This window comes from Diuraphis noxia, unplaced genomic scaffold, assembly GCF_037042655.1.
Source record: "Diuraphis noxia isolate RWA-SAM2 unplaced genomic scaffold, SU_Dnox_SAM2 contig0001, whole genome shotgun sequence".
In the NCBI taxonomy this organism is placed as follows: domain Eukaryota; kingdom Metazoa; phylum Arthropoda; class Insecta; order Hemiptera; family Aphididae; genus Diuraphis; species Diuraphis noxia.
Window position 1 is genome coordinate 52,045,702 of NW_028301711.1, and position 27,054 is coordinate 52,072,755.

At 26.8% G+C, this 27,054-nt stretch overlaps 1 protein-coding gene across 1 annotated transcript; it reads left to right on the forward strand.

The window, feature by feature from the left end:
• The first annotated feature begins 1,617 nt into the window (after positions 1-1,617).
• LOC107168395 (AT hook containing transcription factor 1 homolog) lies at positions 1,618-24,716 on the forward strand. Its single transcript, XM_089217488.1, has 24 exons — positions 1,618-2,135; positions 5,491-5,631; positions 5,828-5,975; positions 6,037-6,171; positions 6,230-6,380; positions 6,496-6,688; positions 6,781-6,895; positions 7,017-7,313; positions 7,394-7,587; positions 7,685-7,865; positions 7,927-8,067; positions 8,244-8,409; positions 8,895-9,131; positions 9,214-9,331; positions 9,415-9,584; positions 10,664-10,773; positions 10,837-10,981; positions 11,722-11,894; positions 11,986-12,097; positions 12,172-12,400; positions 14,637-14,743; positions 15,569-20,549; positions 20,900-21,021; positions 22,708-24,716. The coding sequence occupies exons 1-24, from the start codon at positions 1,920-1,922 to the stop codon at positions 22,796-22,798; spliced, it is 8,673 nt and encodes a 2,890-aa protein (XP_089073614.1). The 5' UTR covers positions 1,618-1,919; the 3' UTR covers positions 22,799-24,716.
• Positions 24,717-27,054: the final 2,338 nt, after the last annotated feature.

Genomic DNA, 27,054 nt, shown 5'->3' on the forward strand with positions numbered 1-27,054 from the left:
TGATTTGGTTAAATCATAGGGTCTCATAATATTTGCAAACGTAGAAATTGCTGCCGAACACTAGATATATAATAAACAAAACAGAACATAACCACAGAACACATACTAGTATACTACCTAGACTACGTTAATTCACTACTACACTACTAGTTTCCTACTATAAATTTATAACTTTTTAGGATGTAAGCATTATAATTTATAGTGTTAAAAGCACGATGAAGTACAGTCATACAGAAGATATTATCTAGATACCCATGTCAAAATAGTTTGTGATGTACATATATCAACATAAAATCTCCTTTACATCAAGTCACCGTGGTTATGACTGCTATGAGTAAGTAAATTAAACTTTATGACGACGTCGCGGAAACAATGCGAAAGCAGTTCCCGCGGCGTCGTCGGTTCAAACTGGAAAAAAAAAAAAAAGGTAAATTAAACTAGATACGTATGATACGTATTACTAAAAATCTGAGTGATGGTGCCAATGCCAAACTACCATGGACAAACTGGACAATTACAGATAATTTAATGTGTAGAAAACAATCAACGATGTATTATCCATCAATATAACATATTTTTTATTTGTAAAGCTGATATAAAAACTGGCCTACCATATCAAATATGATTAATAACTACAATTAAAGATATGCTTTAATATATCTAAAATCGTGTTAATAACTCAAGTAATGAGTGCCATGTGGATCATTATTCCATCTGTCCATCATGATTTTGTCTGTAACGTTAAGGGCCAGTTGTACTGTCTACGGTTAAACTTCGATTACGCTTAATCAGCTGATAACAGATATTTAACCGTGCAAATTCGGCCGATTAAACTACGGTTAACTTTAATCAGAGGCGGTACAACTGGCCCTAACCCTCTTATAGGTTTATTTTGTGATTTTCATGACAAAATAGATTTTCATGGTGATTTTGTCATGGCCTATGGCCTATGACTATATTATAGTTGGCAGTTGCTGATCACTGTTTATCAATATTCCCGGACTCCTGCGCGGCTGCGCCTGTTTCGGCAAGTTGTCCGATATAACATTAGATCTAACCAGCCTGCTACAACTACAGACTGCCCATAGGCAAACGCCAAACGCCAAACACGACGCGTCTTATAGGCTAGCGGCTAGCTAGGTTCCGGCCCGCCAAGCATTTTGCACCGGCCCGCCAAGCTAATTAATGTTTTGAAAATAATATATTATTTTTTATTGAATTGATTCATAAAATAAAATGAATTTATAATATTTTCTTTTGGTAGGTATTATTCATAACAAACTATAATAGTTATACATATACACTAATACTAACTAATAATAGATAAACTCGTCAAAATCACACATTTCTAAAAATGTTGGCCCGCGATGCAAAGCGTATATCAAATTTGGCCCGCCGTAAAAAAAGGTTGGAGACCCCTGGGCTAGCCCATGTTTCGTGGTTTCGTCGTCTTATCTACGCGTCGCCAACATTCTGCCGTTATAACTTATAGCACCGTTTGTCGAACAACTGCAGCAGCACAACCACGTGACCTGTGGTCGAAGTTTGTAGTGGGGAGTGGAATGGAACGATCGCCCGCCATGCACGATGCACATTGTAGGGCAATCGGCAATAGGCTATTGTGTCTGTGTGATAGTGGAACATTGCATGTCAATTGTCAGTAGTACTCTGTACGATAAACGGTTAGAAAAAATTTTTTTGCTCAATTCTGGAAAATCATGAGGTTATCCGGGTTATCGTGATGTCGTCGAACGGCATCTTTACAAAACTACACCATCAATGTACGTTCGGTGTTCTTAGTGCTTGAGAGAGTGCGTTTTCGGTTTCTATCGAGTCCAGCCTTTCCAGCTGGCTTGGGTAACCGCGTACTGTGTGCGCAAGCATCGTGAGAGTATACGTTTCTAATCGCGAACGTCATCATGTCCGCCGTGAAACAAGTGATGCAGGTCATCGGCTCGCACCACATATCCAATCAGTTGCTGGAATCCGATTGCGACAAGTCTGGTGGTCTGATTTCCAACGGCGAATTTGCGTGGTTTGCCGCCGGAGCCAATATCATACTTTATTCAAAACAGCTTGGGTCTGTTGTGTCGTCCCGGTCGTTCGCCACCAATCAAAAGGATAAATCGTTGACGGTAAGTTGTGCACCCACATCGGTTGTTCTCATTGTGGTTAAGCAAATGCGTATACTTTATCCGGCGGGAGAACACTCCAGGAAAAATTCGGTTCTTCTGTCCATCACCTGTAATTATTGGGGAGTAACCTTGCCTCATTGAAATCAGTCTTGTAGTTGAAGTTACACGGAATGGGTTTGTTCTCTTGCTGGATATGGTATATTATATAAGATTTTTCGGTATACCTAAATAGAAAAAGAAAAAACTCATTAGATATCAATGATATGGTCTTCAAACCTTGGTATGCATTTATTTTACAAAAACTGATGATATTGTCTGCTTACACCAAATCTACCTACCTTATTCTGGTAGATAACTAGTAAGGCGGGCCTAATAATAAAGTCCTAGGAACTAAGTGACATCAGTATTGGAGGGAAAGAATCGTTAGACGACAATAATTGTTTTATTCATATGTTCCTTAGTAATTTATATTACAGTATTTTTTATTATTTGTAATAAATGTAGGGCAGCGGTCACCTTAAATTTCGCAGACCACTAAAAACATACTCTAAATTTAGATCATAGATCTAAAAATCTATGGACCACTAAAAGCTTAAAATAGCTTTTTACATACATACCATTCCATTGATAAGTCTTACATCAAATTAATATATAAAAATGGCGTTAGGTGAATTGCGTCCCATTTCTATAAAACCAGGTGAATTGCGTCCCTGTTATATTTTAATACTAGGTTTATTTATATAAAAAATAGTAAAATTATTATAAAAGTATCTTAAACTGGTAAACATTTTAATGAAACAACTTTGACATATTCAAATCTGGTCAATAATTTATTATTACATTCGATCATTTTTCTCGAATATAATTTTCTTTTTCGATAATTTAAAATGATTTTCTTTGTCCATTACTACGTATTTTTAGGTATGTTTTGGATTGAATATCTTTTATAACATCAATAAAATTGTAAATATTTGGATGACTAGAGATAAATAGATATATCTATCTAAATAGATTTAATTTAGAGTGGGATGCCTCACAACTGTTGGTTGTCCGATTTATTGTTGGTGTAAATTCAGCCCAGAAATTTGGTGGAAAACTTTCATCTTTTGTAATGTAAGTTTTAAATATGTAATCTATGAATTTATTAATTTGTTCGTCTTCAATAAGTAAAATGGATTGCAAATCATTTTGAATGCATTCTTCTACCTCATCTGAACGTAAGAAAGGCAACCCGAATAAATACTTAAAAATTGAATTTTTTCAGAATTATAATCTTTAAAAACTTTTGTCAAACCAAGAGACTGTATTTTTCTCCACCAACTTTGCCTTAGATGAAAACGACATCCCTTAATTTGAGCTGTAGGTAATACATGTCTTACAGCAGAATGTATTGCGGATTCAAAATCTATGTGGACATATGTAGGATAAAACAGGAAACCATTTGTATCACAATGATATAATACATGTTTAAATAATTGCACATACGTTTCAGTGTGTTTGTTTTGTATTAAAAAATATATAAGAGGCACGTAATTATCATTATGAAGTCCATGAATTGTAAAAACTTGCATAAAAAATTTTAGACACAATTTAAATGTACCATCAATATAAATATGTTGTACTTTGCATAATACCTCTAAATTTGATATCGTTGAAAAACCAACTATGCCATTTGGTTTGCCATTCACTAATAAAAAAATGTCCAGTTTATTTGTTTTTATTTCATACATACATAAAGAATCGTGAAGTTCGGAAAGACTATTTGGTAGTTTTGGGTGAACATATGTATGTGCATAACAAATATTTCTTTTGATTAGTGCCATATCGCTAGTCGTTATTGTTTCTACGTCATTATTTTTTAATTCTACTTGTAAAAGTTTTGGTGGTTTTGACGAAATATTTTCTATAGCTTTTCTCTTAAGAGAATTACTAATATTTTGTCGATTTAATCATTTTTGTTCTGGTTTTGGGTGATTATGCTCTTTAAATTGTTCAATTATATTAAAATTATTTTCACATTTAAAAAAACACTTACAAGATTTTATACAGCAGCACCAACGTTGTATGTCATTTCTTAATAGTTTTTGGAATCGAAATTTTAAATCTTCAATTATAAAATTTTTTTTTTTTTCACTTATTGAAAACTCCATTTAAAATTAATAATAAAATAATTGATTAAACTGTATACTGACGATTGATGACTGTGGACTGACAGACGACTGCTTGTCAACTGTATATGTTTGGAAATTTGAGATCACAAATATTATATAGTAATTATATGTTATCGCAATTATTGTCGCGAACGGTCGAATATAAATGTAAAAAATATATACTTCCGATTCTAAACGCCCGTATTGTATTGATACTGAAACACTCATGTGAGATAAAATATTATTTGATTCTTGGATATTCCGATAAATGATATAAATACAAATAAAATAAAATAAAGGTTCTGCAGTTATATCGCTTAGAATGAAATGTTTTGTGTGTAACATTTCAAAAAGTATGTTAGAGTAGGCGTCGGGGACGCAATTCACCTACACGGAAAAAATATTGGGGACGCAATTCACCTATTCAGAAAAAATATGGGGGACGCAATATTCACCTATCTGTTATCTAATTTTTTTTCGGGGACGCAATTCATCAAACCCGATAAAAATATTTGGCTGAAAGGTTAATAAAATAATATTGCAAATAACATTCAAATTTTTCTGTGGACCATCGGTTGTTACTGCTGTTTCAGGAAACTAATTATGGAGACATTTATGGTTTGAAATGTACCTACTACCAACCTATATTTTAATAATTAATCAGTTATAACTTGTGATTTATTGACATAATATTTTAAAACGTTTTCAAGTTAACATTTTTAACTGCAGTTTATGTTTAAAATGTATTTTGTAAATAATTCAACTTAACTTAAATTACCTAATTGATTTTGATAATCTATGTTGACTATTTCATAAATAATCATATTGACAATAGTAAGGTATCTATTAACTAGGTACCTACAAAGATATTAGGTATTAATTATACGTTTTGTTGGATATTATTAATTTATTTTGATCTAGATGCCTATAACATTTAACATACAAATATAAATGGTAAATATGTTCATAAAAATAATTTATGATTTTTATTTATGATTTGCATGAACAAATCTATGCAATGATACCTATCATTATTTCTAGTTGAGAGAAATATTGTGTATTTTTTTAGTTTATAAATTTCAATATTAATTTAAAAAGTCTAAAAATTAATTTGTATTTGTATGTATATTTTTTTGTATTATAAACCTTTTCATGATTTATAGGCACTGTAAAATAATACTTGATATTTTTGTTTTGTATTCCAGATAACTTTTGTTCAAGAATTACATAACAGTAAAAATCCACACATTTTGTTAGTCGGATGCTCTTGTAAATCTATTGGTTTATTGTTTGTTTGTCAATTGCCAACATTAACGACCATTCGTTGTATTCAAATGCCAAATCCAGTATGCCAACTTTTAAGTTATTAAATTATTTTAAGAGGACATACTACCCACTGAGTTGTATCTGTTTTACAAATGAAGCTTTAATAAACGAATCAATTGACCTATTGATGGAACAACAAATAAGGGTGTTATGTCCTCTTAAGAAATATCAATAAATGAAAAAAATCAATTTTAAATATTATATTTATTAATTCAGATATCCTACATTTCTACAATTAGTAATGAATCACTCGTGCAAGATCAACTTTGTGATGAATTTAAAGTTATGTCCACTGTACTCTTAATTGGAATGATAACTGGAGCGGTTTTTGCAGTTGACCTAAGAAAACGTTATATTGAGAACCGTGCGTTGACCAAATAACATTTTCAATATTTTATATTAAATAAAATTCTTATTTTCCATAGAATTACAAAGAAACGAAATAGTTGTAAATGAATCTAAGCCAAGCAAACTATTCATCATTAGAAGAAACGAGGATTGCCAAGAAGTTAAAGAAATGAGTGATGATAGTGATTGTCATTTAGCAATATTCATAAATGGTAAAATAAAATTTAGAAAATGTATTCATCATTTATTAATCATAATATTTTATCTTAGAAAATTTCTGTATCTATTGTAAAAAACAATACCGTGGCAAACTAAACTTTAGCATATCTAGTTTATTATATAATGAAGAAATCAATACTGTAGCCATTGGATATTCTACAGGTCACTTTCAACTTTGGGACTGTAAAATAATGCGGACAATGTAAGTATTTGGTCACCCATTTATAATATTATTTATAAAATTATGTAACTTACAAAGTTTCTTTGAATACTTGTTATGATTAACTCAAATGATTTTTATTATTATTATTTTTTAGATATTTGTTAAAAGAGCCTAAATGTGTTATGCCAGTAACCCATATTACTTTTCTTGAACCATCAGATGATCCAAATAATCTATGTTATCTTTGGGTTATTCAATCAGATAATTCTAGACTTCCGAATGCCATGATGATTGCTTTGACTTATGAGCAAAGAACTATGATGTCAAATGGCTGTTTGTCTTATAGAGTGAGTTAAATTAAATAATAATTAAATATTTATAAAAAATTAAATATTTATATTTAAAATAATTTTTTATGAAATATTGTGTTTATACAAAGGTATATAAAGGAAATGGTGTAAAATTAGAAATGTCTTTAAGAAGAGAATCTGGAATTGGTCGATGCATATCTGCATTAACTTTATGTAATGTGAATTTATTCAGAAATGAAACTGGTAAATAAATCTTAGTAACTAATTAATGCTGATCATCTTAAATAAACTATATGCTAATATATTTAAACAATAAAATATAATCATTTTAAACAATTAGTTTTTTATTTTTAACATTGATTAGATATGGATGAAGATTGTGAAATAAGATTATTTGCAATGTTAATGGAAATTCGTCGAAATGTGGATGCTAGCCCTGAATCTTACGTTTTTTTGTTTGATATCAACCAGTGGTATAAAGCTCAGATGCCATCAAATATAAATCACCTCAAAGTATCAAATTCTTATGCTAGTTTTGTGAAATTACCTCATAATTCTAGTTATTTAGATTTAAATATTTCTGACAAGACATTGCGCCCATTTGGTTACAATTTTAGAAATAATGTTGAAGAACTCTATTATCCATCTTCAATATATTTTGGTAACAACATTACAGTATTTAAATTACAGTACTTCATTGCTGAAAGTTCTCCTAAGTATACTTTTAAAATTTTTCCCCAGAATGTGATTGCTTATTAGATACCGAAATTATTAGATTTAAACATGCTGGTGTTCAGCAAGAAATTTTGGATCAATTGCTTTTAAAAAATTGGAGACTATTAATTAATCCAAGTTTAATATTCAGCCAGTGTTTACAGACAAATTTAAGACCTTTCTTTTGGGATAAAACAGATGATTATGCAAATTACAGTCTGGTAAAAATAAAAATATGTTACTTTCATTTTGTTCATTTAGAATGTGTATTTTGAATTAAACTTAAATTATAATCTTATGTGAATTAAATTTTTTCAGCCTGATCAAAGAAGTTTTGTGATATCAATTATAGTAGAAAACAAAATTATGTCAGTTCTTAGTGCGTGTGCTGAAGAATGGAAAAATGGTACTTATGCATCTAGTGAAGCAACAATTTTACATTTAGTTCAATGTCTTTGGAAGCACGTCATGGTTGTTAAACAATATGCTGACAAATTATGTAAATGTCTAATATGTTAAATATCATTTATTTTATCTCTTTAAAAATATAATCTGTTTAGGTGTTCCTTTATTTGACTATTCTGGTACTCAATTGGGTAAAAAAAATGAAAGAGTATTAAATCATTGTTTATCTCAAATGCTGTGTGTAAAACATTTCCTGGAAGATTTGCATAATTCTTATGGTATTCATATAATAAATGGTAAATATAATCAACAAAGCTTATTTACTATTTTATATTTATGAATATTGGTATAAAATGTTTGATTCTTTACTATGTTTTTTTAATATCTGATGTTATCTTTTTATTTTTAATGATAATATTATTTAACAAGTGAAAAAAATTAACCTAATTAAATATTTATTTTCTTATTTTAGTTGATTATTCTTATCGTGTGTATACACTAAGTTTGGTTACTCAGTATTTTAAAGCAGTAACATGTTTTATTTACTATGGACTTTTACCGGAATCGAATGAAGAAGATCCTACTCATAAAATCATACAGTGTGATTTTTCGTCTCTTATTCAATATGCTATTAAACGGTTAGTAATTAAATCTTAAGAAGACGTTACACCTGTATGTGTTGTCTTTGTCTTACAAGTGAGTGACATAGTAAATTTTACGCTCAGCAGATCACGTTTAGCTCTGTTAGTATGAAATTTATGGCGAATTGTCCTCTTATAAAAATTAAAGATAACATTATTATCTCATAGGCTTTTTATAAGCTTTTTATTATATTTAATTCTAAATTGTTTGTATATCTTAAAATACTCATAACTTGGTTTAAAATTAAAATATAATTAAAAGCCTATGAGAAACCCTTGAAAATAATGTTACCTTTGATTTTTATAAGAGTTTATAAGATTTATAATTCACTCTAAATTTTAAACTAACCGAGCTAAACGTGATTTGCTGAGCGCAAAATTTGCTATGTTACACACTTGTAAAACGAAGACAATACATGCGGGTGTAGAGTCCTCATAAATATTTACAATTAAAAAATAAATGGACATTAATATATTTTCAGTCGAAAGGAATTTGGAGGTTTGTCATTGTATCTTATTGACGCATTTGTGTCTAATGAACCTAAAGGAAATAAATTGATTGAGCAATGGCTACATGAAGGTGGTGAAGAAACAAAAGGCTTATATCCGCCATCTAATGTTCAATGCCTACTAAGAATTTATTTGAATGCTGCACTTTCTAACCAAGTCAAAGATTTTATCACAATTTATTTTTTGATTGATGTCTGTTCATCACAAGAGTTAGTTTTAATATTTTAAAATTATTTTTTGCTTACATATATTTACTAAATTTAAACATAATTTAACATAACCTGTTTTTAGAATTGATTTAATAACAGCAAATCGTATGTGTAATTTTGCTGTTGAATTCGATATTGAAAATAAAGGATTGAATACACTATGTCGTGCTAGCTGGTTATTAGATCACGACATGTTTGAAGTAAATTTTATTCTCACTTTTATTATATATTATTTTCATATTTAATTTTATTTGTGTGTAATTTATTTTTTATTTTTTCTTAGGAAGCTATGGATATCATGGCCAGCAGCAATGAATGGATGGTTAATGATAAATCTTGGGATTGGTATCACTGGACTGTCTTGAAATTACTTGTGTTTAAAGAGCAATATTTTTGGGCACGGTTTTACATGCAACTCACTAATATTAGCTTAGTCAATATTGATGATCACAAGTAAGATATTAAGTTCATAAAAATCTAGTTCTTTATTATACCTGAAGTTAATTCTAAAATTGTTTCATATTTTGTTATTTTTTATTTTATTATTACTTGAACTACCTATTTTCTATTTATTTAACAATTATTATATAAGCACAAAATATTTACTTTTATTAAAATTGTATATAAATATATAAACTTATTGCCATGAAATATCAATATATAAATTTCTAAGAATTTAAAATAGTTCAGTCAAATATAAATTAAATATAATCAAAGATTCTAAATAATTCTCCAAAATCCCCGAATTTTGGTACACTCACAGAGTGTACTATTCTACTTGATGTTATAAAACTCCTGACACATATCCCCTGAGCGTAACTCTATCCCCAAAAAGGGGTAAAATCTACCGTATCTCTGTTATATATTATATAAATTAATATTATATTTATATTAATATAATATAAATTGTTGACCTATGAATACAAATTAAGACAAAACAAAATAAACCATCAAAATTTACCATATATGATACTCAAGTTTTAACAAGATACAGTTAAGTATAGTTTTTTTTTAATTTTTGGGGATGAAAGGATGCGCATTAGGACTTTTAAGTATGTTGATTAGAATATGTGAGGTCTTTCTCTAATTTTTTGTCAGTTGGATTATTAATCAGGCCGTTTTAAACTACACTTATGAATTATGTAAAAAATAAAATAAATTTTAAAACCTCTTACTGGTGTGAGTGCACTATAAAAAAGCTGCCTCTCTAATACACATTCTGGAGTGTGGCCCCCTTTTTTGTTAATATAACGTACTTAGGAGTATCCATTTTGATATTATCTATGGTGTGGATGTGACACAACATAAACACAATTTTCAAAATAAAACATACTTGATTTTGAATTTAAGAATGACCACCAAAATACCTGGGTAGAGAATATAAGGTGTATTCCAAAAAAAAAAAAAAATCAATAATCAAATCAATTATGTATATTAAAATAAATGCAATTTATTTTATGATATGTTTGAATTTAAAATTATATAAACAAATTAGTGTAGTATTGACTAGTTCTATTATTTTCTTATTTCAGGTTTTATGTTAACTTGCAAATCATGAACAACCAATATTTTGATACTTTAATGTATTTACGAGCCAGATCCCCTAAAGAAAAACAAACTTTGTTTGAATATTTCTTTGACCGTATGTTTTCAAAGTATAATTTAATTAAAATCTTCTTAATAATGTTCTTTTATTTATCATTAGGATGTAAAGAAACAAAGAGATTAAAATGTCTGATGGAGTATCTGTGGGATAAGGAGGAAGCAGAATTATTTTTGTCGTATTTGAAAAAGTTTGATGATACTGAAACATTAACTTTTCAATTAATATTTTTGTTACAGCGAGGAAGGTAAGTTGAATTAAATAAAAATGTATTTTTTTTGTTTAATGAGATTTTAAAACATCTTAAAATATTGTATTAAACCTATTCTATTTTGTTTGTAATTATCTATTCAACATTATCATGCACCTAATGATGTAATATACTTTTCATGTTGATTAAACAAATGACCATGTATACTAAACTTCATTTACTAATTATTAATTTATTATTTAAAATATACATATATATATATATATATATATATTATTAAATATTAATTTTAATAGCTGTGTAATTCATTTTTATCTACCTTTTATAATTTTTACAACGTTTTTTATTTGAAAATTTAAAAAACCAAATAACATAGAAAATAAATAATTTAAAAATGTATTAGTTAATATTTATGTTTCTCTTTATAGAATGTTTTTGTAATGTTTGTCAGTGTTTATTATGGTTAGACAAACAATGCAGTATTCACACTTCACATGGCAATAAGAATATACCTAAAAAAATTGTATTAAATTTCTATTAAAACATACAGTATAAATATAATTCAAATGTATCCAATACAATATTTTATGATAATATGATAATTTTACCTTATTTGTTAATTTGAAATATGTATATTCCTGTGGACTACCAAATTTTATTTAAACATTTATGGTATAATTGATTATGTTTGCATGTACACTATTAGCTAGATCTATTTATGAAAAATGTACATGTATGTAACTATCCAATTACATTTTAAGAATACTTTTTTTTAGTCATAAGGAAGCTATCAAATTAAATCAAACATTAAAAGCTAGACTTAAATCAAATAATAATGATGCACTGGCAATTACTAGTCTTTTAGTTGATGGATTTGAAAAACATATTCCTAATATTATGAAAAACAATAATGGTCGTCTTCCTATTCAAAGTGTATATAAAAAACCAAGTTAGTTATTGTGCAGTCAAATTCTGCTCTGTTATTGTTTTTACACAACCTACTATGAAAAGTTTTATTCACCATAATTAATTATTTTTAGATGTTGTCGTGAAATGTATGAACAATGAAAGTAAAATGATTATAATGGATAGGAATAAAGCAAATTGTTTATTAAAAAGGAAGAGTGGATCTTTTACACAATCAAATTCAATGTAAACAATTATTTATTATTATTATTTAAATTATATGTATTATGTATTATATTAATTTAAATTGTTTTGTTTAGTGATCTTTTCTTACCAGCAAATAATAATACAAGGAAGCGGTCACCTATAGACAATATGAAACATAATGAAAAACGCAGAAAAATAGATGACAATTTATTAAGTACTCCAAGAGCTGATAATGAAATTGTAAAACCAATTGAAAAACAAGTATTAGAAATACTCAATACTCCTTTAGTTGAAAAGACTATTGCATCACCATCTATTACAAGTTACTCATCAATTTTAAAGGTATGTAATATTGTACAATGTTATATATTATATAAAATTGTATGCAATTACGTTATGTAAAAACATACCTAGAAATAGCTAATAGGTAATTATAGGCCTATTTTTTGTTGGCTGAACCGCTGAACTATAAACTATTGTGTCTATTCATTATGATTTTTTGATGTTATATTTACTAGTGTTGATTTTATTGAATACCAAATTTAATACCCTTTATGTTATTATAACTGTGTCTTAAATATACAGTTTTTGGTATTTTTACATTTCATAAATTGATTAAATATCATATTACATCATACATGAATTATAAATATTACATATTATAAAGCAACTATTATTTGCATAACAATATATTTATAATATTTCAGTACAGTATAGTAATCCCTCATTATCTGCAGTTAAGTCAGCGATAACATTTTATCTGTGTTATATGACTTTGTAAATAATAGATTTTAGATAATTTTAAATAATTGTTGTTATATCGTTAAGTATAATTATTAAACTATGTTTAAATATACTGTACGCATAGATAAAGATTATATTATGACTTTTATTTTCTTATATTGTTAATTTGTTTATTGGTATTTTCATCTTTCATAATATATGCATGATAGATAATTAATAAATTCATAATAGATCATGTTTAATGAAAAATAATAATTAATCAAATGCATAACTATAAAGAATATTAACCTTAATGTAATGTTTAAAATTAAATACAATGTAAATTAAATCTCTTATTCCTATTTACATTACTTTATGGTCTCTTTATTCACGTAACTTTGCTGGAACGTAACCCCCGCAGATAACGAGGAATTACATTTAAACAAATCAATTGCATTATACTAGGAAGTATTATATTAATAGTTTTATATCATAATCCTTGTTGTGAGAAAAATATTATTAAAATCCGATAACTGATATTATAAAATACCCGATAATATTTACCGATAAGTACTAAGTGGTATACTACTGTAATAATTAATATTATATATTAATATATTATATAATGACTAAATTAAATAATTAATAAATATTAAATATTAAATAATTATTAATTATTTAATTATATTATACAATTAATATTTAATACAAATAGAGTTAACACAGTTTTACATAAATAATAAATATTAAATATTAAATAACCAAGTTAAAAATTTAAAATGAACACTTTTCTTTCTTGTTAGTTAATAATAAATTATAACTTATTAATTTAAGTTATACATTTATAAGTTTTAACTATAGTTTATAAGTATAATTTTAACTCTTTATAAAACAAATAAAAATTATAATAAAAAAAAAATCACATAATATTTAGAAAATAATAATTTTCCCTTTTTCATTCCTTGTTTAAGTCTTTTTATAACAATTAAGAAGTTTAATTTTTAATACAATAAAATATTTAATCTATGTATGATAATTTTTTTTTTTTCATATCGGTTCAAATATCGGTTAAAAAAAAAACCAATACCAATAAAACCGATATTACCAATATCGGCCGATAATCGATATCGGTTTGTATATTGGCCCAGTCCTATTATTTATTTATATGAATCTTTTAAACAATTTAATAAAAATACAATTGATACCTTAAATTCGATATAGACTGTGATTATTACTACTATAATCATTGTTAAACTAAGCAATAGTAGTTAGTACATAATAATTATTATTATTCAGTGATATAACTTATAATTTTATGTTTTAAAATATAATATTACTCAATTTAACATTGAAAAAATATGTCTACAATATTTAATAATTGTATTACAACAGTTATATGCTGCCCCAAACTTCCTATTGAATGCAATGCAACTATGTTAATCCAGCTCTGTGTATTTCTTTGTGTCCAATGTGATATATAAACAGTCAAATAATTATATCAAATTAAACCTTATGTTTTTGTTTATTTAAGTAATAATATATATGTATTTAACCTATGAAATGTATTTTTAAGATTTTGTTTTATTTGTGCACAATGAAATTGATAAAAATTGATAGTTAATATATTTTAATTTATGTTATAATACTCAATCCACTCTAAATACTCTAATGTGGTCATGTCTTGAAAAAGACCATCATCTTAAAGTTAATCAATTCAAAACGTCAAAATATATTAAAATATATTATTATATAATATTTATAATTATTATGAATTTAACATACCTACCATTTCTCAAATTTTTATTGAATTCATATCCCATCTTATTGATTGTTATTAAATTAATTATGATTTCAGACAAAATTTTCAACAAACAAACAAAAAATATCATTTAGTGATGATATGACTCCAAGGTCTTCAATAAGATTTAGTTTACCTAATAATACTGACACTATGGTTGAAAGGTGCGTTATTATTTTGTTTATTTATTATTTTATATTAACTTTTAAAGTTATTAAAGAAATCAAATCGCTAGAAAAATTGTTTAATAAATATTTTTTGAAACATTGAGCAAATATTGTTGTGTTCACAATCATAAAAATCATTAAGAGCAATGAGAACTTGTGAACATCACTACAACTGCTGATTATTTTATCATTGAATACTCAATTATTTCAAAAAAATTTCACATGATTTCTAGTCATTAAAAACAAAATTAATATATATATATTATCCTGAAAATTGTTTAAGTTTTTATTTCTCGAATGACATCATTCATTTCATATATTATAGCTGAACAATTTTCTAATTATTTTGAAATATAAAATCGCATTTGAACAAATAATTTATGAGATAAATACTTAAAGTATTTAAAGTTTAGATAAGAAGGGTAGAGTTACTCATAAAAATTTGGTCCACAACCTTTTAATACTTATAAGTTATAACTCATTGAATACACATCCTAAATTCAATTTTTATACATATTCATACTCAGAATAATATTCTGCTTTTGATGATGATGATAAAGTTAAAACTGTATGTTGTAATTAAAAAAAAAAAGTAAATTATTTGAAACCATTTCAAATATTTTCAAAAGCGCAATACCTTTTGAATAATGAGTATCCCACATTAAATTAATCAATGAGTAAACAAATATTCTTCAGTCATAGTATTTAAAAAAATTTCAAACCGTATCATTTACAACATGTTATAGCATATGACTATAATAACTTTTAAAATCATTTGCTAAGTTTTTCATCAATTAAATATTTTTCAATCTTTTTGTTTAGGGTTGATTCCAAAAAAGTGGTTAATGTACTACAGACTGATAATCCTGAAAATGAAAGCTTTTACAGTGTTGATAGCAATGACAACAATGATTTACCAAATCAAATTATTCCTGAACAAATACCATTAACTTTCCAGGAGACACTCAAAAGTAATTCTAAAATGAATAATAGTGATGAATATGAAAAAATGGATATTTCTGAGGAAAATTCATGTTCTGAACATGAACAAATTGATATAGATGATGATATGTCTGAAAATGAATTGGAAAATGAAAAAACGGTTTCAAGTTTATCAGATGATGATTGTGTTATCTTAACATCTGAAGAAGAGGATGATAAAAATGTTCCTAAAAATTCAAGTTTAACTTTGAAAGAAGACATCTCACCTTTGACTCCAAAATCAGTTACAATAGAAGAGAAGAAAAAATTGAATCCTAATTTTGCGACCTTGACTACTGTAGGTGTTGATAATAATAGTCTAATTCCTAATATCCATGAGAATATTAATAAAAATGAAAAACCACTAGTTAGTGATGTTTCTACTGACTGTTTAAAACTGGACACAAATTCTAATGATCAACTTCCTGTAAAAAAAAGTAAAGTTATTGATTTGATTTTGTTGGATTCAGATGAAGATGAAAGTGATGTTTTATCTGAATGCTCATCAAGTAAAAAAACATCAGATGGCAGTATCATATCAGAAGAAAGTGATTTAGAAAACACAAGATATGGTAGATTTAAATCTCAAACAAAACAAGGCACTGAAGATAGTAATGACGAGGAAGTTGGTGGATATACTGAAGAAGAAGATGATTTCGGAGAATGCGAAATTGAAGAAGATGAAATTGGAGAAAGTGAAATTGGAGAAAGCGAAATTGGAGAAAGTGAAATTGGAGAAAGTGAAATTGGAGAAAGCGAAATTGGAGAAAGCGAGATTGAAGAAGAAGGTGAAGAGTTAGATTTTTCAGAATCATATGATAGAGACTCAGAAGAATCTGAAAGTGAACTAAGCCCTAAACAATGTGAAAACAAATGGCAAACAGAAGATGACTCAGAACTAAATAGTGAAGTAAGCGAAGAAAGTAATTCAGAACATTCTTCCATAAACAGTTTAGATCAACAAAATGTTAATTTTGATGAAAATGACGAAGAGAATAAAATAGAAAACTGCCGCATAACATGTTTCAGTTCTGTGGATAAGCATAAAAGATGTGACAATGATAATAATAAGAATAAGTCAAGCCATATTGAATTTATCAATCTAGATGAAGATGATGATTTAGAAAATCAAGAAGATTTAGAATGTGTTGATAATAAAGAACATCAGTCAGAAAAACTCACAGATAAACCGTATGATGAAAATGAAGACAATTTAGATGAATCAGATGATGTAAGTGACGAAAACTATTCAGATGAATCAGATATCATAATTGATGATGAAAGTGACGAAAATAATTCAGAAGAACCATTTGTTACACTTGAAGTTGAAAATAAAGATGTTGTAGAAGTTCAAAATGTCGTACCCGACGATGCAAAAGAAGAATCAAATAGCATACTTGTTGGTGAAAATAATGAAAATTTACAAGTACCTGATGTCATAATTAATGATGATACAAGTGGGCAAAACAGTGAAGAAGAATTACATTCCATACTTGAAGATGCAAGTGAAGAAAACAGTTCAGAAGAACCAGATGTTTTACTGGATGTTGTTGCAAATGAAGAAAACAGTTCAGAAGAACTTGATGTTGCAAATGATGAAAATCATTTAGAAGAAACAGGTATTTTACTTGACATTGCAAGTGAAAAAAATAATTCAGAAGAACTTGATGTTGCGAGTGATGAAAACAATTCAGAGGATCCAGGTGCCTTACTTTACGTTGCAAGTGAAAAAAATAATACAGAAGTACTTGATGTTTCGAGTGATGAAAACAATTCAGAAGAAGCTGGTGTCTTACTTGATGTTCCAAGTGAAGAAAATAATTCAGAAGTACTTGAAAATGAAAGTGAACAGAATAGTTCTGAAGAATCAAATGTGATTCTGAATGATAATAATGCTGAAAATAATTTGAAATTGTTCAAAACTCTAAAAAATGAGGAAACACCGGAAAAGAATGAATTAGTTGACAGTGATAAAATATTATATCCCATTGATTCACAATCCAATTCATTAGAAAATCACGCACATAATTTGTATGTCACTAAAGAGACTAATTCAAATGAAAACAATCAGATATGTTATGAAGAAAATAAAAATTCACATACTATTATAATCGGCGATGACAAAACTAATGATTCATGTGAGAAAGAAGACAAAGATGTTATTGAAATTGTTGAAAATACAGATCAGGTAAGTGATCCTATTAATCTCCATGACATTGAAAACAATGAAGATAATTTATATAATGACCACAATGAAGATAGCCAGTCTGAGTATTTGTCTCCTAATAATGATCATTCTTTTGAGATGTTAAGAGACGAGTGTAACCCCATACCTGATGATGGTTTTAATCATCTTACTATGAATGGAGTTGAAGCAGATCAGCTAGAAATGGAAGTTAATCAATCTACTCCATTTATGTTTGGGGAATCATTTTTTGGTCAACAAGAAATTCCTGAGAACAAGCCCATGCTTCTGTTTGGTCATTTATATTGTTCTGAAAATGAACAACTAAATGTAAATATACAAACTGATAAACTTGAAACCCAAGAGTCAATTGTTATTAACAATGTAGTTGAGAACACTAATACAGAACCAGAAATTGAAGTAGAGGGTGAAATTCAAGATATATTAGAGCTAGAATCCTTACCTGAAAGTAATCCAGATGACAATATTGATACACAGAATAATACAGAATCTAATAATTTTCAACTGGAGTCTAAACAAATTAATAAAATATTGTATAGCAATGAAAAAACTGTCTTGTTAGATGATTCCCATCTTCAAAAACCTATTTATTTTGGAAACAGTGATTCCACACAAGAATTTGAAAATAAAGAGCAAACTTCTAGTACAAATATCGATTTACCAAAAAAATCTCTTGAACTGAAAAATAAAGATTTGACAAATGATGAATGTTGTGACTTACTTAAGACAAAACAAATAAACTCTTCTTTACCCCATGAATCAGAAGAAAAAATATTAAAAACAGATAATATTCTCCCTAATATGGTTGAAAACTATACTACAAATTCTGTAAGTACAATGGAATCTGAAATATCATCTTGTGTTGTTGTAGATGATGAAAAAATCTGTTTTAAGTCTCAAAGAAGCATTTCAACAACTGAACCGAGGCAATCAGTGGATGTAATCGATATACAAGATGCTGATGAAGTTCATTCTAAATCTGATTCATCTGTTGTGTCTTGTTCATCAAATATTGATCAATTCAATGATTTCGGTGTTAATGATCAGTTATTAAAAAATCAAAATATTGATGAAAACATCAGCTCTAGTTCAAATAATGAAGAATCAGGATCTCATCAAATAGTCAAGTCTGTACAAAAATGCATTGAATTAGAAACAACTACAATTAAAGCTGTTGGTCCAAAATGCCCAAATAATTCAGATAATATTCAAAATGATGCAAATGAAAATAAAACAAATTTAGTGGAAAATCTTGCAGAATTAGATAAAAGTCAAAATAAAAGCATTCTGGATATTCCACAGTTTGAAAATTATAGTTTGCGTTCATCTTCAAGAAAAAGTATTACAAAAACAAAAGAATGTTTATTAGATGTTCCTTCCACAACAGAACAAATATTAACCCGCAATAAAAAGAAACTATTGTCTGAACCAATCCAAGAAAATAAAACAAGTACGTCAATTGTTATTGACCAAACAAAGAAAGCCAAATCCATTCCATCGGTAGACACTATAACAATAACAACAAGGTCAAGAGCTAAAAGTGTACCCAAACAAGTAAAATTAGAAACGATTTCTTCAAATATTTTCCGTAGTTCTGGAATGGTTGAAGATAATAGTAGACAAGTAAGGGTGTCATTATCAAAAAAGAGATCAAAAAGTCAGGAAAACATTTCATCAATAAAACGTAGAAGTGGGCGATCAAAATCTTTAGCTCCTGTAGAAGAATCAGTATCTATTAACAGAAAAACTGTGTTTGGCTTAGAGAAAATACCTGAAGAAGATAGTTTAAATGTAGATACAGATATCATTAAAACTAGACATACAGCATTAAAAAGAAAATCAAAATTCAATTTCTTATCTAATTCATCAAAAAAAATAGAAAATGATAGTGTAAGCTCAAAATGCCAACAAGATACAAAACCGAGAACTCCACAAAGATCTAAATCACTCCAACCAGACCCTGTTCTAACATTTTCTGTCGTGAAAACAAAACCAAAACGAAGTTCAAGTGTAAATATGTTAATTTCAAATGATGAAATTCCTACTGAAAAGGGTGACTTAATGGGAGTTTTAAAAAAAGCATTAAATTCATCAGAAAAAATAAGAAAACGCTCGGTAACCGAGTCACTCAAGAGCAGAAAAAAACAAAAAATCCAAAATCAAGTTGAGGAAGAAAAAATTGAAATAGCTGAATCTAAATATAATTCAAATGATGAGTCTAATCAAAGTAATCAAAATTCTAATTCCTCTTATTCTTCTGAACAATTATCACCTATTGCTGGGAACATTTCTCAGCATATGTTGTATACTCCAGCTAAAAAACGAACTAAAATACGTATGACTAACTTGGATTCTGAAAATGAAGATTCTTCTTCAGATGAATCAACAGATTCTAATCACGTTATGACAAGATCAATGATTCAAAATTCTAGCATTGTAGAATTAGATTCTCTGAAGAATGAATTAAGACCATCGGTTAAATCAAAATTATCTATCAACCGGCATAGAAAATCATCTGTTAGCAACATAACCGAAATTAAAACTCCAAAGAAACCAGCTTCGCTTGTATTTGAAAGGGATGAACCATTGTCTAAGCGCAAAGCCAAAAATATAAAGGTAAGTGTTTCTAAATTTGTCAATATCTGTAATAATAGTAACTTTTCAAAATGTGACGTGATCTCAAATACCTTTCTTGACTTTGAGACAGTAAATGATGCTCAATGCTCATTTTACTTATTTTTACTAAATTGTCATTTTTAAGAACCAATATCTCTCATAAGTAATTAACATCCAACATTGAAATATTTTCAATAATTTTATAATTATTATAATTTGTATTATGTTTTTATTGTCTACAGTCTGTTAGAAATATTTGTAATAAAGCAAATTTATGAGAATTAACCTCCAAGCATTATTTATCATCAATTTAGCTTATCAATTAACGTTTATATCTTTATTTATTTAAGGAAAAAATTGTTCATGCGACAATAGAACCATCAATTGAAGCTCCTTCTACTTCGGAAAGACGTATGACACGTTTTCAACAATCAATATTAGATAAATCATTACAATCCACATCTGTTATTGGGTAAGAAGTTTTATCATACTATCCTAATAAAATTACACGAATAATTAATAAAATAAAAGTAAAAATTATTATTTACCTATTAGGCTATAATTATTATACAACCTTAATATTTTCTATACCTTTATGGTTCAATTAATATAATAAAATTTATCTTTATCTATAATTGAAATAATTTTTAGTAGTAATAATATAATAGCCTGTAGTAATCATATTATTTTAATTAAGGTGCATTTCGTTTTTTTTTTTTTGGTCAACTTATAACTTTTAGACAGGATATTATAAAGAATATTTTTCTTAAAAAAAATAACATAAAATGTGGCTTTTATAGGATTAAACTAAGTCATTTAGTATAAATATAATCTTCTAAACAAAGAAGATTCATCAATTGTTTACCATTCTTTAAACTAGAAATTATATTTTTGACATAAAGTTTAAAGATGCAGGGTCCGACCCATAGGCGCCAGCAGGGGGGTGCAAGCTGGGGCATTTCCCCCCTAATTATAATATTTATCCTCAAATCCTTACATTGCCCCCCCCCCCTAATAAAATTTCTGCGGGCTCCTATGGTCCAACCACAAACCTCCCGTATTTCAAAAAACCGTTACAAATTAAAAAACAAAGATATAGAAAATTCTTTTATTTTTGAATTACAAATGTTCCATTTTTAGTATGTGGAATCTGAAGATTTCTGTGCAGGATTCTTCTTGCACTTCTATGAGAAAGTCTCAGGGCAGCTATATGTTTAACTGCTAAATACCTTGAAGATTGCTAATTGGACACCCCCACAAATGCCATTTAAAATACAGAACCATCATTAGTAATTGATTCATTACCAATATAAACATCTACAATAGTAATGTAATGTATATTCGAATAATCGAATTATTTGAATCTTCGAACATTCGAATAATCAGTATTCGATGCTACAATACCTGATTTGTTTTATCTGTTTTTCCATGGCAAGCTTTTTATATTATTTATTATTAATAACTAATTCATATCTACACAACTAAAGATAATGTATGTCAATGATTAATCGACCTAAATACGAAAAATAGTTCTTATCTTACCTGTTTGTAGTTACCATTTATTTAATTATTATTTTTTTTTTGTAACTTATAGATTATTATTAATAATAATTTAATTATGATATTCCAGTATTTTGCACAATTTTTATTTTTGTATTTTAATAAATTGCCCTGTCAAATAATAAATATCGCTGGCATCGAATCCACTTCTTGCAGGCCTTTATGCGCCATATAATATTATTATTAAACGTTTTGTGTTGCGCGAAAACTTAAATAAATTACTTTTGTTAGGTATTGTATTGTAGCATCGAATACTGATATTTGAATGTTTGAATATTCGATTTATTTACGATAGACCTATTCGAATAATTCCCATCACTACTCTACGACAAATTGCGCCTACTAAAAATGGCACATACACCGCTATCAAATAATACCCCTTCATAGTTGTAACACCAGCCATAATCTCTAAATACAGCAGGTTTTTTTGCTGAACAATGTATTTCAATCAGAAATGAGTGCGTTTTAAATTTTAAATATATACTAGTATGTTAAATATATATTTTTGTATTTAAATATATGTATACATATTATAACTTTAATTTACTATTAATATTGTAAAATACTTGAAATTTATTTGTTTTATCACATTTTTCAGACAAGATACGACAACTAATAAAATCACTGCACCAAAACCAGAAAAGAAAAAACAAATTAAAAAAACAAATTTAAAAAAATCTAATAATTAACACTAATATATAAGCTTATATCTGTTAGTAAGAATATATCTTTAATATCTATTATTAATAATAATAAAAAAATATTAAAGAAGACCCTTAAACTTAGATTCTGTCATATGTTCTTATTATTCATATAAATATTAAAAATTAAAAATATATAATTTAACATTTTCCCCTTTATGTGGTCTTGTTGCTTTAAGATTAAAAATTAAACTAATTGTATTGTATAATTTCAAAATTGACTTGATTTTTATTATATTTTTTATTATGTATGTTTGATATAAAAATAAATACAACTTTTTAGTATCATAGCCTAATTGAATCATTTTTGTTTTTAATTTTAGTTATACTTTGATTTTGCTGATTGTACACATCTTCATTTTTGCTAATTTTTTTTATAACTAACGAATCAAGTTATTGAATACCTTACTGAAATAATGTATATTCAATTATCCCCATAAAATGATTTTCTTTAATTTGTTTACATAGTTAATTTTAATAATAAGGGTATATTATGTTAAAAATAATTTAGTTTATTTTTGAATAAAATCTAAAACTTGGAAATAAAAATAGAATTTTGTGTTGTATGATTTTGAAATTCAATATTCAAAATTTAATGAATGTGTTTTTCTTATTAATTATTATAATTGTATTATAGCATACATTTTACCAACTAATTATTAATAAAACATGAATTGTAATTTATATGAGTTTCAACTTCATATTATGCCCATAATAAAAATAATTAGTATTAATTGATATTCACTATTAAACTAATTTAATAAGTATAGTATTATAGAATTCAATAAAAAACTGATGGCCTAATTAGCTACAGTTTTTAAAGAGTTTTTTACAGGGCTTTGCATCTGACCGAAACCCAAAACCCGAAACCCCAATTAACCCGAATAAATTTGCAAAACCAAACCCGCATAATACAACACCTGAATGAAAAAATTAACACCTGAATTAACCAGAAACCAGTATTAATATTTGGGTTAACCCAAAATCCGAATTATTATTAAATACAAAGAAATGAGTGGCATATCAATTTGTATGTATTTTACGCAAATAAGAAGATAAGAAAATAGTTGGCGTTATAATCGTTATATTAATAAAACATAACATAATAATATTATGTTGTATCAACTATTGATATTGACTGCAACTGTATAATTATTAATTCTCGACGATATTATCTTTAAACACGCGCGTGTATTACCCTTATTTGCTTGTGTTGCTTGTGACCTGCGTTTAGTCATGACTTGTGATCCATCTTTTATCCATGCTTGTGATCACAATAATATACAGTGTCAAACGTGTCTATACAGTGTACAGACTACAAATACAACAGAATATAATATGAAAAATTAATATAAATTTAATGAATTAATATTAAATATAAACCAACTAAAGGTGTAGAATCTAGATCATTGTTTTATATTATTTCACAATATTAAATAATTATATTTGTGTTATCTAACCTTTGTATTCAACAATACTAACAACAAAATTATGTTTGATCAAAATAAATAATAAACAAGAAGTTTTTTTTGTAGAAAAATGACTTTTTAATGGCAAGTATGATTTTAATATGTTTTTTTTTAAATTATATTTGCTTTAAAAATAAAATAAAAGTACAATACCAAATTCGCGTCAAAAAGCTCATGTTAATTGATATAAAACATGGGTATTTTTTAACACACCGAATTAACCATAATTAACCCAAATAAATTTACATTTAACCATAACCAGAAAAGTTCATTAACCCGAAACACCCAAATTCAATAACCAAAATTTTCCTTAAACACCCAAAACCCGAAAAAATTATTCCGGTGCAAAGCCCTGGTTTTTTAATTTAAAATTGAATTGTGTGCAGCTTTATTTAGTTTTAAAAGTTTTTAATAAAATTTTCAGAATAATCAAAACATCAACTTTTATTTTATAATTTAAAAAAATTAATCTAAATTAAAATAATAATTCATTACTGTGTATTTGGCAAGATTTTCTGTAATGAAAATGACTCTATATTATCTGACAAATTATTTTTTACTTTTAGGAAATCATGCAATTTAATCATTAAGTCCATACCACATATTCCGGATTTTCTTCTTAATTAAATAAAAAAATTTTTATTACTATTGCAAATTAAACATAAATTACCAATTCCACACCTAAAATAACTGAAAAAAGTATTTACACAAAAAAATAAATTGGTTTATTTGGAATGAGAATGACGTAAAACAAATTTATGTATAATAATTCTATTTCATATTTAAAAAAGAAGCATTTGCTTTGAAATTCGAGCCATAGTTATAACCAATTTGAGAATTAACAATCATTATTTTTTTAAATCTCACAAAAGTCACCTATATCTTCTTTATAATTTATAGCAATAATACATAAAATTATAAAATAGAATTTTTATTGATGATGAGCCCGGCAACTATGGCCATTAGGTTACGATTAATATGGTTGGTTTAGACATATGTATATCATGGTTATCTGTCCGTGAACTTGTGGTACCAGCCATTGCTGGCAGTTAGAACATGTTTGTGATTTTAAGCAGTCGGCAGGCCATACCAAGCGGCTTGTATGATTTTTAGCATATTTTCTCAAAATAATTAATTACATTTGAAAATATGGGAAGTACAAATGGATTTTTCATCTCAGTTAAATTTACAAGGTGGGATGCCTATAAACTAGATTTTCCAGTAAACTAAGGTACACTAAATTGAGATATAACTATCTAGCAACATGTACAGCTGGTAATTTATAAAAAATTAAGTTTTCAATATAGTAAACTTAAATTTTTCACATAACTCAATTGTCTCAATTAAAACTTAATAGAAAATAGATACATCATTTATTTTTAATCTGATATTTTAATAGTATTCTATTTAAAGTGTTTTGGTTTGAGGTACCATAAATCATAATATACATATGGAGGAGAATCTGAAGAGCCTTGCTTGGAGACTAATGATATTTAGAACAATTATTCTTATAAAAAGTACTTTTTTTATAAGGCCTCCAGAATTCAACCCCAGATCTGCCACTGCATGTGTATATAAAGGTATTAACTATTTCTTTTTAAGTTTTGATTGTCACCTGTTATGTGTTGAGCTTGTCATAGTTGATAAGTACACAAAAATAAGCCACTTGAATTGAAAAGAAAATTAGGTTTTTTAGGAATTTTATTTTTATTATGATTTTTTTGACATAAACCAGTAAATAACAGTCTTTAGTGTATGGACAAAAAATAATTTTAAATATTTGTTTTAATACGCTGTACATATTAATATTTTTTATTCAATAATCTACGCCATCTTAAATATAACACAATAATTACAGGAAATATGTATTAGATACATGTATTTATGAACATTAATAAAATTTATATTAATTGTTCTGTTTTATATGTATAAATAAAATAAATCCTATTATTTATGTAGGTATCGTAAAATTATTTTATAAACATGGTTATAGGTAAATTTTTTATTTTAAAATAATTATCAGTATAATATAGGTATTATACCTAAAAATATTAACTACCTATGTTATTTTTATTGCTTGCAAAACTTAAAAAAAAGTAATTTTAAGTAATAATCAATATAAACATAATTTCTAACCATTAAATTATCACTAATACCGATAGAAATTTAAAATTACCCAAAACTTTAAAAAAAAATCATTATAATATCTTAAACTAAATGAAATTGAAGAAAACCTTAAATCTAAATATAATTGTTATCCTTTTATTCTAGAAACTTTTCAAATAAAGTATTTTCTCTAAAACAAATTGCATTTTATAATATTAGAAGTCAGCTTTTTGTGTAACCCTAAAAAAAAACCATCGATACTTAAAATGTTCACAATAATATGTTTTTACTCACTTTGAGTTATTTATATCCATAATTTGAAAATTGAATAGAAGATTCATCATGAGTTCTAATAATAGCAGTTTTTATTTTTATTTTTTTTATGTCATACATATGAATTCTGGGCCCCAAAGAGAACTCGTGTTAAAAAATAAACATAGACAATATTTTTTTTATAAGCATTTAAAATTTGTTTTTTGACAAAATTCAATAATTTGCAAATTATCATGGATTTAAAAATTATAAATTTATTACAAGGTTTCTTATAAAGTTATAACTAGTTATTGTATATATATAGTATATTGTAACAAAAAAAATATAAAAACATAGATTTTGAATAGATATTTTAAGTTACAATTTGGACGAAATGTCATGAATGCTTTTTTATAA